Source organism: Chanodichthys erythropterus, chromosome 18, assembly GCF_024489055.1.
Source record: "Chanodichthys erythropterus isolate Z2021 chromosome 18, ASM2448905v1, whole genome shotgun sequence".
Taxonomy (NCBI): Eukaryota; Metazoa; Chordata; class Actinopteri; order Cypriniformes; family Xenocyprididae; genus Chanodichthys; species Chanodichthys erythropterus.
The window spans coordinates 23,132,243-23,145,602 of NC_090238.1; the positions used below are offsets into that span (position 1 = coordinate 23,132,243).

The 13,360-nt window shown below is 36.4% G+C and overlaps 1 protein-coding gene across 1 annotated transcript; it reads left to right on the top strand.

Moving 5' to 3' along the window:
* The first annotated feature begins 1,334 nt into the window (after positions 1-1,334).
* On the top strand, positions 1,335-8,624 carry sparcl2 (SPARC-like 2). The gene is made up of 9 exons (XM_067366858.1): positions 1,335-1,382; positions 1,733-1,817; positions 4,569-4,641; positions 4,752-4,863; positions 5,879-5,997; positions 6,089-6,243; positions 7,825-7,937; positions 8,344-8,438; positions 8,542-8,624. The coding sequence occupies exons 2-9, from the start codon at positions 1,758-1,760 to the stop codon at positions 8,592-8,594; spliced, it is 780 nt and encodes a 259-aa protein (XP_067222959.1). The 5' UTR covers positions 1,335-1,382; positions 1,733-1,757; the 3' UTR covers positions 8,595-8,624.
* Positions 8,625-13,360: the final 4,736 nt, after the last annotated feature.

Here is a 13,360-nt window from a genome sequence, read left to right on the forward strand (position 1 = left end):
GGCTGCTTTGAAATAATATGTATTGTATAAAGTGCTATATAAATAACTGTGACTTGACTTGACGTCTCAGTTTTACTAACACTTTATACTGTGAACACCAGATGGCGCCATCAAACAACTGCTTGTGCTCTAGTGCAGCGCATAATGGGTGTGCTTGTTTCCTGTTTATGCTAAATGAATAACATATGAATCAACATTTGGCAGATCTCTCACCAATGTGACAAAAACAAAAGCAAAAGTGATGAATGGAAAACAAACTGTCCTGCCGAAGTGATTCATGTTAAGGTCAAAGGGCACAGAGGTCAGATATGTAAGGCTGCAGGACACCACAGAGGACATTATTTATGTATTTGCCTGTGACTATAATCAAACGTCTTTGAAATAAACACATCAGCACCTGCAAAAGCTTTACGCATGGAAAAACATGATCATATGAAGTTTTCTGTGACTCAGTGTGAAGATTTGTCGATTATTATGACAGTACATACACAACCATTTAAAAAAAAAAAAATCCAAAGCGTAGTTTTAGACTCATGCCATCCGGCCCAATGCCCTCGATTTTGTATGTTTACATATGTGTGTGTGAGAGAGAGAAAGAGATAAAGAGAGAGTAAGAGGGCTCTGGTTCTCATTGAGCTTGGCATTACTCCACAGACAAAAAGATTTACAGGCCAAAAAAACAGATGGAAGAATGCAGTACAGAGTAGGAGGAGAGAAAAGAGAGAGTTCAGGTTTTCATGGTGTCTTTAGATGTTTTTCACAGGCAATGTGTAAGTGGAGGTGAGTGGGATTGTGTGTGCGCATCCATGCTGCTAATGGATTGCTAATTAAGGACTTCTCAGGTGAAGCCAGAAAAAGCAGGAGAGGAAATGGAGTGGAGGGCCAGGTAAGATGAGACGGTATAGAAATAGATTATCAAATGAAGAGAGAAAATGGGGTGGGGGGCAACCTGAAGGAGGGGCAGAGGGAAAAGAAAGGTATTTGTCTGTTTGATAGTGTGAGAGGGAATATGGAGAGAGAAGAGAAGAGGAAGGAGACAAAGTGATTAAAAAAGGCACTGAAAGAAAGATCATAAGAGAGGAGAGACTGGTAAGAATTTCAACACCAATTAAAAGAAATAGCAAAGAAATGAAACTGTGATTCTGTCAGTACGACTGCTCTGTTAGCGTAACTCTATCTGCTCTGAGCCGTAACATACACTAATGACTTCCCAGTGATGGGGCCACTACATTCTACACACACACACACACACACACACACTTCTAATGAGCACTCCGGGGCTTATACACAATACTGTGAGTTGTTTAAAGAGAAGAGCGATCAGACGGAATCAGCTTTGATCAAGAGAAGTGCTTCGAGGACAGTTGTCTCAACATTTATAAGTATGATCTTGCTTTTGTTTTTGTTTTGTTTTTTTGTTTTTTTACATATCAGGTTGATAGGATAGTGTAGATCTTTATACATGGATATTGTTTTTACTGTATGTATTGTGTGCAGTGTTCATTAGTCCTGTGTTTTCTTGATGAAATGAAGTACGTCTCTCAGGATGTCCTCAAGAAGATTCAAATCTCTGGGAGAGAATAATTAATTTTTAAACACAGTCCTCATTCCCCTGTACTCATACGGAGAAGTTTTAGTTCAGAGAAACACACTTTATACGTCTGAGTGCATTCTGGGTGAGATTTTTTGAGATCTTGAACTTTAAAAGTCACCTGTTGAACACATGTTTCAGATCCATAAACATCCTTCTGTGAGCCATGCACCTGCTCTGTCATCTGTTGTTCTTGTCAATGGCCTTTCACCTTGGTGTTGTCATGGTAAGTGGTTTATAGTTGATATGGAACATGTTGCTAATGCGCTCATATTTTAAATATGATAAGCAACTGGCAAATGCATTTTTTGAAATGTGATTTAAAATTGACATTTATTAAAATGATCATTTTATTGTTCTATTTAACAATATCTTACAGCATTAAATATTTATGTTTGTCAATTTAATAATTTATTTTAGCGTGATATTTAACTACATGAATCGAACAAGCATTTGTAGGTGTAGAAGTCAAATTAAAGATTAAAGATTTTGATGTTCAAATTGTCAAATTAATGTAAAATTATATTGTAGTCCTACATATGTTGTGCAGTATCACACAAAAAAAGAGTGTAAATGTAAAAACAGTGAAATGCGAACTCAGAATTTTACGCAAACTTGTAATAATTAACTATATTAAAGGTGTCATCGAACGTTTTTTTTACAAGATGTAATATAAGTCTAAGGTGTCCCCTGAATGTGTCTGTGAAGTTTCAGCTCAAAATACCCCATAGATGTTTTTAAATTAATTTTTTTAACTGCCTATTTTAGGGCATCATTAACTATGCACCGATTCAGGGGCTGCTGGCCCTTTAAATCTCATGCTCTCTGCCCATCGAGCTCATGACTCTATAATACAGTGCATTTACAAAGTTCACACAGCTAATAAAACCCTTAAATGGATCTTTACAAGATGTTCGTCATGTATGCTGCATGCATGCTTCGGGTCATGTGAGTATGGTATTTATTTGGGTGTTTATATTTGATTCTGAATGAGTTGCTCCGTGGCTAAAGCTAACATTACACACTGTTGGAGAGATTTATAAAGAATGAAGTTGTGTTTATAAATTATACAGACTACAAGTGTTTAAAAATGAAAACAGCGACTGCTCTTGTCTCCGTGAATACAGTAAGAAACGATGGTAACTTTAACCAACAGTAGCCTACATTAGCAACATGCTAACGAAACATTTAGAAAGACAATTTACAAATATCACTAAAAATATCATGATATCATGGATCATGTCAGTTATTATTGCTCCATCTGCCATTTTTCGCTGTTGTTATTGCTTGCTTACCTAGTCTGATGATTCAGCTGCTCAGATCCAGACGTTAATACTGCCTGCCCTTGTGTAATTCCTTTCATAATGTTGGGAACATGGGCTGGCATATGCAAATATTGGGGGCGTACACCATGACTGTTACGTAACAGTCGGTGTTATGTTGAGATTCGCCTGTTCTTCAGAGGTCTTTTAAACAAATGAGATTTACATAAGAAGTAGGAAACAATGGAGTTTGAAACTCACTGTATGTCATTTCCATGTACTGAACTCTTGTTATTCAACTATGACAAGGTAAATTAAATTTTTAATTCTAGGGCACCTTTAAACTATAATAATGCAATTTGTTACTGTATTTATTTATTCATTTTTCTAGGACTTGTTTTATTCTGAAAGTTTATATAAAGTTTATTATAGGATACTATCTGTATACAAAAGAGGTAATTTTGAAAGAGTTAAAGGTTGAAGAGTTAAATGTGAAAGAGATAAAGGTATAGAGTTTAAAAGTGAGTGAACGGAGCAGCCTAAGTCTGTAAAAAATCTAAAAGCTTTCACACTTACTGTGCTGTAATGGTTAACAGACTGCTGTAAATGTACACGTTCCACTCTTTCTCTCTCGTTCTTCTTTACATCTCTCTCTCTCTCTCTCTCTCTCTCTCTCTTTAAAGAGTATTTCTGCACACATGCTTTTGCAATATGACACTCATCCATCAAGTCTGAGTCCTAAACATGCTCAGTAAATCTCTCATATATTTGAAACTCAAAGATCAAGAAAAGCACTTAACATAATTGAAAAATAAATTACAGCTCATTTTTGTTTACTACAAAGGCAGTGAATGTAATAGATTTTTTTTTTTTTTTGGACCAAGACCATGATTGGGTGGTCCAGCCCCCCTTGTAGAGGGGTATTTTCTTGAACTATTTGTGGTTGACATTCATTGTTTTACAGTTTATATCTTTAAGGGCCATTCACATGTTCTCAAGATTTGATGAGGTTTGAAAAATTGAACTTTTTTAACTTGACACAGAGTCTTAAAATGTGCATCCTAAAAATGCTCAGAGTGTAACACACTAACACCAAGATACATCTATAACGTTTAAAAGTTTAGTGTCAGCAATACTCTTTAAATTGATTATAAGTTTGATAAAGATCAAATAAAATAAAATCTGTTTCATCAATGAAAAAAAAAAAAAGTATTTAGGTTTCCACAAAAATATTAAGCAGTACAACTGTTTTCAACATTGATAACAAGAAGGAATGATTCTTGAGCAGCAAATCAGAATATTAGAATGATTTCTGAAGGATCATGTGACACTGAAGACTGGAGTAATGATGTTGAAAATTCAGCTTTGCCATCACAGGAATAAATTATGTTTTAAAATATATTCAAATAGAAAATAATAATATAATATAATATAATATTACAGGTACTATAATAGTTCTAATATTTCACAATATTACTGTATTTTTGATCAAATACATGCAGTCTTGGCAGCATGACTTCTTTTAAAAATTGAAAATGGTTTAGTGTATCAAAAAATGTCCTTCTAGCACATTTTTACACTAGAAATGTAACAATATTACAGAATGCATCCCATGTGAATGACCTTATTTGTGTGTGTGTGTGTGTGTGTGTGTGTGTGTGTGTGTGTGTGTGTGTGTGTGTGTGTGTGTGTGTGTGTGTGTGTGTGTGTGTAAGGGTGGAAGAGCTCAGCGTAAACAAAGGCAGGCTGAAGAAAAGTTGAGGCCGTATTTGGGCAGAGTGGATCCGGGTGAGACAGTAATTTAATGGCACTACTTTTTGTCCATTATTGCTTTCTCTTTTTTACTATTAAACTCATTCTCTCATTCTATTTTCATCTCTATTTTTTTTTCTCCCTAGAATCACTGTGCCAGTTGTTGAAATGTCACAGTCCTATTGGTTCCTGGTGCCAAGTAGTAAAGGAGGGGGGAGTTCTCGCCCCTAAATGTGTGTGTCCAAAGACCTGCCCACGGTAAGACACACACACCGACAAATTAATAACAATTTTCCAAGACACCTGAGCTGATTTCAATGCCAAGCTACTTACAGTGAGCCAGCGGCATGAACAGTGAGGCTCAGAGTGTCATGATTAAGAACAGAATAATGACGTAAGACACTCCTTACGGCTCACAGACTTCTTGGAATCAAACCAGCATGCAGCCCAGACATTTAACTACTGGAATATTCACTCTGTGTGCACTTAGTCTATAATGCAGATAAAGGCCACATGCAGGAAAAGAAAAGATGTGCATAAGGGCTGTAACACACCACAAATATCGCTTTACAACTCAAGAAAGAGATTCATTTAAAAAAATATTATAACATTACATTATAACATATAGTTTTTCACAGGTTGATAGACAGTTGATTAACATCTTATAATAATCAAATAAACAGTTTTAAGATAAATTGATTATAACAAGCTTTACTTCTTTCTATATTAAGTGGTAATCCAACAAAACTAGTTATCATACAAAAGTAATCAAAATGTCCTTAAACGCAAATGTTGAAATTCATATTACTGTACCTTGAATTAACTTGAATCAAGTTTTGGTTTCTAAATGTCTCTTGGTTTCTAAATGTCTCTTGGTTTCATGCCAGTAATTCACTGCTCAAAAAAAAACATTGAGGTAGTCTAGGCACAAACTATTTTTATCCTCAATGCGAGGGAATTTAATGGAGTCTGTATTTCCTTTTATCTTGTGTAGTTATATTCAAGTTTTTAATGACACACAGCATGTCCATGTTGGCATCTGTCTAATTTGGCTGCTTCATGTGAGTGACAGATGAAGTAATGCCAAAATACTGCAGTTTGAAATGACGCACAGCCTGTGATGTCAACAACAAAAAGATATGAAGAGCATTTTCTCGTTCCTTTTACAAAATAAGCTTCTTTTTTGCACAATTATAGTTAGTAGCATTTTATTATATGCATTTAGCATTATTGTCTGCTGGGTATTTGTGTTTGTATGTGTTGTTTGCGACAGGCAGGGGGCACCAGTGTGCAGCGTTTTAGGGAAGACGTACAGCAACGAGTGTCTGCTTCACAAGGAGGCCTGCCGCAAAAAACGGCGCATTGGCAAGGCACATAGTGGAGTTTGTCTGGGTAGAAAATCACACACGCAAAAACTTCTTTCATTTCAGTTTCATTATACTTAAATGCACATTTATGAATCGTGATGTGGTTTCTCTGTCAGTGAGCAGGGCAGAGTGTTCTCAAGAAGAGTTCGGTCAGTTCCCGTACCGTCTGCTGGACTGGTTCTTACTCCTCAGCAGAATGGGCGAGAGATACACACCAGCGGCTCCCTCGCAAAGCTGCCTCACACACACAGAGCGAACCCAGCTCGCACAGGTTACACACACAAAAATGCCACCCTTATATCATAGCACATACTGCATACATGCTTTTTGCTTACCATACACACTACTCAAATAATGATGCAGTTGTGGTAAATATTGTGTGTATGTGTGATGCTTTAAAAATGCGTCGAGTCAAAAGTGTCTTGGTTATTGTAGATCAGCACTAACCGTCCCCATCTATGCAGGTCTCCAGAGAAAACAAAGACTGAAAAATTATACCTTTAATGTGAAGAACTCCTATAAATAGACAATAATGATCATTTGCTCTTTGATTATCTTTAAATGATTAAATGGGAACCCTAAAACTATGCTGTATTGAGTTCCAAAAGAAAGATCAATTCAAGGTTACCCTAAGCAGTGGAAAGAGAGGGGTTTATCATGCTAAAGCTAACAGCAACATATAATGTGACTTTAAAACCCCTCAAATGGAAAACATAACGGTGGCTGTTTCAGAGGAATGAGAGTAGGATCCAGATGCAGCAGATATTTTTTCAAACAAACATAAATGAAAATCTAAGCAAAACTGATAAATCCAGACACAGGCTAGGAAGGCAATTGGTGAAGGTGGAACAGGGGGAGTGACGGAGGGGCAGGCCAGTGTGTTGGAACTGGAGACTTAGGAGGGTCAGAGAGCCTGGGTGTAGCCGCAAAACAGATGGCCAGGGTGGATCCAGCAGGGTGGCTGAACGGAGCTGACAGGACTGAAGACCATCTCAGCAGAGCAAAAGACCACAACAGCAGAGTTGAAGGGTCTGAAGATCCCCACACCGGAGCAAATAACCACCACAGCAAAACAGACAGGTCTGAAGATCCCCATGGTGGAGCAGAAGACCACCACGGCAGATCAGGCAGAGCTAGAGACCACCATGGTGGAGCAGAAGACCACTACGATGGAGCAGGCGGAAATGTTTTAGAGAGCACAGAGAGGTTACAAATGGCCTCTGTGGCTGTTGCAGGGTGCTTAGAGCACCTCCTTGGCCAATACAGGACAAGCAGAGAGTTCATAGATGACTTCATGCTCGACCTCCATGGTCGTGTAAGGGCAGACAGAAAGTTCATTGTTGACCTCTGAGGTCGTGTCAGAGTAGGCAGGGGTCCAGGGATTACCGCGGTGGTCGGGTCAGAGCAGGTTGAGCGTTTAATGGCAGCCTCCTTGGGTGTGTTAGAGCAGGCAGAGTTCAAGCAAACGATAGAGAAGCCCTGTACTTTTAAATACAATTCCACACAGTGTTAGTGTTAGTAAGCAGTCTATAGTAGCCTACTGTACATCATGTGGGATGCAGCTCTTTTCTGAACCACTTAGCCAGTATGCTTGCTAATCAAAGGCTTAATGATCATTTAGCTTCAGTAATATAATGAGGTAAATAAATGAGGATTTAAAACAAATATTAATTGAGAATAAATACAATTCAATGTGATTTTCTACTATTTCTAATCAGGCACCAAATATCCCAGCTTGTGGAATAGGTGACCTTCTTTAAAATTCAGTTGTGAATTTGTGATAAAAGAATAAAGTCCTGATCTTTTTTCTTTTGTCTCACATGTTCTCTTCTTCTCTCCCTTTCTCTTTTAGAGGAGGTTTGTTCTGTTGGATCGTAACAGGGATGGGAAGTTAAGCAGGAGAGATCTGAGAAAGCTTCACTATAAGCGGATGCCACTGGAGCACTGCGCTCAAAGATTCTTCCAGTAACACACACAAAGAAAATGACACCAGTGCCTATAGACAATCATCCTCCACTGTGATTTTGTGGTGTTTTCTCCTGTCTGACCTTCTCTGTATTTGCATAATATTACTGCAAACCCTCCCCAGCATCCCTCTGATTATAGTACACATGCCTTCAGGATGTCACCCACCCCTCTCTCTCCCATCCTCTTTCAATCTCTCTCCTCTCTCACTCATCCACTTGATCTGTCTCTCTCTCATTCAGAGCTGTGAATGCTTATTGCCTTCCTACTGTTCTAATGTGAGTGGTGTCCTTTACGGCTGATAGCTGCGGAGAGAGACGTAGAGGGATGGAGAAATCAAAAACGAGATAGAGGCAAACCTACAAGGTGCACTTGTAGAATTCAACAATTCGGTATGTGTGTGCAGGTCATGTGACAAGAACAAGAATAAGAAGGTGACCCTGAGGGAGTGGACATCCTGTCTGGTTAACCGGTCAGAACGCTGGTTTCAGGATTTCATGTGTAAGTCTATATTCGTTTCATCTGAATATGAGATTCTCATGTGTAAGCATGTGCAAACACTTAAACACACATCATGTGTCCGTTCTTCCTCTCTCAACCGCAGCCGTGAAGATGGGCTCACCAAAGCTGTGTCCTGTCCCAGACAACAACCTTTAAATTTAGATGTTTTATCTGTGTATTTCAAAGTACTGATGGAACAGAATCCTGATCTGGTCCATTATTGATTATCAAAATCTGTAACTATATATATTATTATTATAAATCCTTAATACAGTATTATTCAAATGTACTCATTTATGTTATATGGAAGGATGTCGGAACAATATGAAAAGTGGGGAAACACATTACCTTATCAGATTGACTCATGAATATTAATTAATTGGGTGACATAACGTTCATCTGTGAACAGCTATCTATTATCATTCTTATGTTCTCCAAGGCTGCATTTATTTGGTGAAAAATACAGTAAAAATATAAATAATTTTCTATTTGAATATATTTTAAAATTTAATTTATACATGTGATGGCAAAGCTGAATTTTCAGCATCATTACTCCAGTCTTCAGTGTCACATGATCCTTCAGAAATCATTCTAATATGCTGATTTGGTGCCCAAGAAACATTTATTATTATTATGAATGTTGAATATTAATGAATAATATATATATATATATATAATATATATATATATATTTTTTTTTTTTTTTTCAGAACTTTTGAAAGGTAGTGTGCGTATATATGCATGCAAAATATGCAAAAATATTTTTGGGTATAATAGTTGCTTCACCCCTTTATATTTAAAGTCTGATGAAGCTGAAACATAATAAAAGTCTAAACATGTTACATTTTTGTTTCTTTGCGCATATATTTGTGTGTGTTGTGACTCACTGCTGCAATCTAGTCAACAAAAACTGCTTTTTGAGGGACAGCAGGCATGTATCATGGATCACACAAGCAATTACTGCAGAGGGACAGCAAGAGAGAGAGAGCGAGATTGGGCTATAACCTTAAACAGAGGGATGGAGAGCAGATTAATTGAGGGGTGGTGTTTAATAGGAGAGAGATGGAGAGAGAGATGGATGGCCCATGAGAGAGATAAAAGACTACGTGAGCAGGGATGAGAGGAATAGATAATATGGCAGAGAGAGACGGAGAAAGTGAAGGACACCAAAAGAGAGAGAGAGAATCTCGTAATGCACTCACAGAATGGGACGGGGAGGGGGACAAGTTACAGTAAACCATTGCAAATGGAGGAGAGAAAATAGATTGAAGCATGAAAAATGGATCAGAAAGAGAGAGACAGCGGGGGGAGGGGTGTGAGAGAGAGAAAGAGTTGCAGAAGGGTGTGATAAAGGGTGGAAAGAGATTGTTCGATGGAAAGAGAAAAAGAGGAGAGTAACTAAATGGCATCCCACCACAAAGTAACTTCCCCTTTCAGTACATCATTGATGTCTTCCACTTTTCCAAATACTAAACGCTTCTAATCATTTCTGCCAAGTGTGAAAAATTGATTCTCAACATTTGAAAACAAGTAGATCGAGTTTTCCATGTATATATGACCCCAGGAAGTGCAGCACAATAATCAGATCTCATTACATTTGTAGCTTTTAAAGTGGGTTTGGTTTCCTGTAGCAGTAGTGCAGTCAAGAATCATCTCATCTGGCAGCCTCTTCTGCATTGTTTTGGTTTATGGTGCGGTTTGATATCTGTCATCGTGTTGCGTGATCATTCTGTGTTGTGACATTTTGGGGTTATGTTGTCTTTAATGTGTGCTGTGTGTTTCTTGTGTCTTTGTGTTCTTAATACGCAATGTAGTGTTGTCTGTGTTTTCTTAGAAAATGTACTGCTCTGTGGAATACCTGATTGCCAATGGCAGCATATACATACACTGAATAACTGTAATAGATCTAACTGTACATTTAATGTAATTTTACAGTAAAATACTGTTAAATTTACAGTTTTTGGATGTGAAAACTAAGTCGTATAATTTAGAGTTAAAAAACATAAATTTACATTCCCTCAATTCCCTGTGTGACACTGCACATTTGATGTATAACTTTTGATAATGTTTGCATGAATGATACCTTTTGTATATTAGTATTGTCCTTCTCAGCTTTTGGAAAAGCTGCTTGTGATGAACTTTGATTCATCATGTAACTCTCATCACCACTGTGTTTGGTCGTTGTCAGTGTATTACAAAGGTTCAAAACAGATATTAGTACTTCGATAAGTTGGTAAATTAACATTATATCAGTTAATGAAATACGGTTTATTACTGTAAATTTAAGTTAACTAAAATGTTACTTCCATATTTTTAACGGGAAATTTCTGGCAACCACAGCTGCCGGGTTTTTTTTTACCGTAAATGTAACATATTCTTTTTTACAGCGTGTAAAATAAACAGTTATGAACCATAATTATTACAAAATAAACCTTTATTTCGTATATTGTAAAATAGACAGTAAACTGTGTGCTGTCCCATAAAACCTAAAATGTTGCTACCATATTTTTTACGGCAAAATTCTGGCAACCACAGCTGCCGTTTTTTTACCGTGAATTTTACGGGGATTTTTTTTTACAGTGTATGTACAAATTCTATTATATACTATATTTATTTTAAGCATAAAACTGTTCATAGATGACCAGGATGGTAAAAGACAACTCAAAATTTCATGTCCATATTATATTGGTTAAGACGTTGTGTATGTAAATGCAGCAATCGACCAATCAGAATCAAGTATAACAATTTATGCTGCCTTGCATACAACACTGTAAAAATCCCAGTAAAATTTATGGTAAAAAACCGGCAGCTGTGGTTGCCAGAACTTAACTGTAAAAAATACAGTAGCAACATAAAAAAATCTGTTAAATTTAAAGTAAAATAACGTATTTCATTAACTGATATAATGTTAATTTACCAACCTAATGAAGTACTAATATCTGTTTTGTACCTTTATAATACATTGACAGTCACCAAACACAGTGGTGATGAGAGTCACATGATGAATCAAAGTTCATCACAAGCAGATTTCCCACAAGCTGAGAAGGACAACACTAACATATAGACACCATCATGGTAACATTCATGAAATTTAAAAAAATGCAATAAACATTTATTTAACAACATTAGATGTAACATAAAACCCTAATGTACATAACTGATTAGAAAAAAATGAGAAAAACTAAGAAGAAACAGAGTTATTTCAATGAAAATATATCAAATGTGAAGTGTCACGCAGGGAATTGTGGGAATGTCAATTTACGTTTTTTCAATGTAAATTTTACAATGAATTATTTTTCACTTCCAAAAACTGTGAATTTAACGGTATTTTACCGTAAAATTACATTAAATGTACCGTTAGATCTATTACAGTTATTCAACGTATATAGTACGGAAACTTTCTGTAAACCAATTGACAGTTTTTCACCGCAGCATTTTTACAGTCTTTTACTGTTAAAATCACGGTCATTTTTAACAGTGTATATACTTTCTAATCTCTTACCTAAATATGTCTGTATATTATTACCAGAGAAATTTTACTTTTTTACTTAGTTTAAAAAAAAATGCATTTGCTTGGTTAATATCTGCATTTATGTAATATTTTTAAAAAAATAATAATAATAATAAATATTGTGAAATATTACTACAATTTGAAAGAACAGTTTTGTGGAAACTGAGGATTCTTTGATGATATATATATTTAAAAGAACACCATTAAATCTAATGCATCCTTGATGAAGTACTAATTTAAAAATAAAATACTGACCCCAAACTTTTAAACATTATTGTAAAAAGCTAGACCGGAATGCACTTTTAATGGAAGTCAATGGAACAATTGTATGTTTGCCCCATACGCTTCCATTCCAGTGCGTTAGTCAAAATTATTGTCTGTACTAATGTCAATAGAACTTAACTTGTATTTAACCCTGAATATTCATTTAAGGGTGTGCGTGTGTTCAGGAATGAGTCCTGTCTGTGTTTAAGGAGATAAAAAGGATTATAATAGATCTATTTTCAGTAACGTTTCAAAGCTTGGCAGATCTTTAATGAATGTGTAAGTCAGAAAGAAAAAGGAGAGAGCGAGAGCCTTTTATCTGAAAATATGAAATGAAATGTGGTCTAGTGGAGAGACACGACCCCTGGGGTCAAATCAGGCCCCCATCAGCTCTCTCGGGACCCTCCCCCTCAATCAGCTTTAACTGTTTCAGGGAGACACACACATACTGTCTCATTAACAGATCTATTGTCATATGCTCTGCTTCAGACTGTGTGACAGCACACACACACACGTTTGAACCTTACACCCAGTCTCTGGTCACATCTCTGTCTCTCTGAGGCCACACAGACAGATATCCTGCTGTTGTAATGGACACAGATGCAGAAATAACAGTTCCATATGGAATTGTTGTATGGATGAGATCATGTACATGTGTCATGCACTAAACTCCCATTGGACGCGATATCATAGTGACTCCATGACCTGCCACAGCCATGACATCACGCGCTGGAAGGTCAAGCTAAACTCTGGGTAAAAGTGACTTGTTAACTGGTTAAAAAGACAATACACATGACAGCATGAAGATTTATGAGATTTTTTTTTCTCTCAATCACTTTAATTTGTGTTTCTGTTTTTTCTGTTCTGTTTTCTTCGATTTTTATGTGCTTTATCGCTGACAAAAACTGTGTATTAGTAATGCCAATGAAAAATGTAAAAATAAAGTTGTGCAAATTAATAAGTAACATTAACTCAAGCTAAAGCTCATTAACTAATTATTATCCAAGCTTGTTTAGTGCTTCAAAACACAATATAATATAGTTTCAAAAGAGCCTTACAAAAAATCTTTACTAAAGGAGAAATGCTGGTAGTGCGTAATAAAAAAAAGTTAAAAGATTAATTGATTTAGCTGAATTGATTTAGTCAG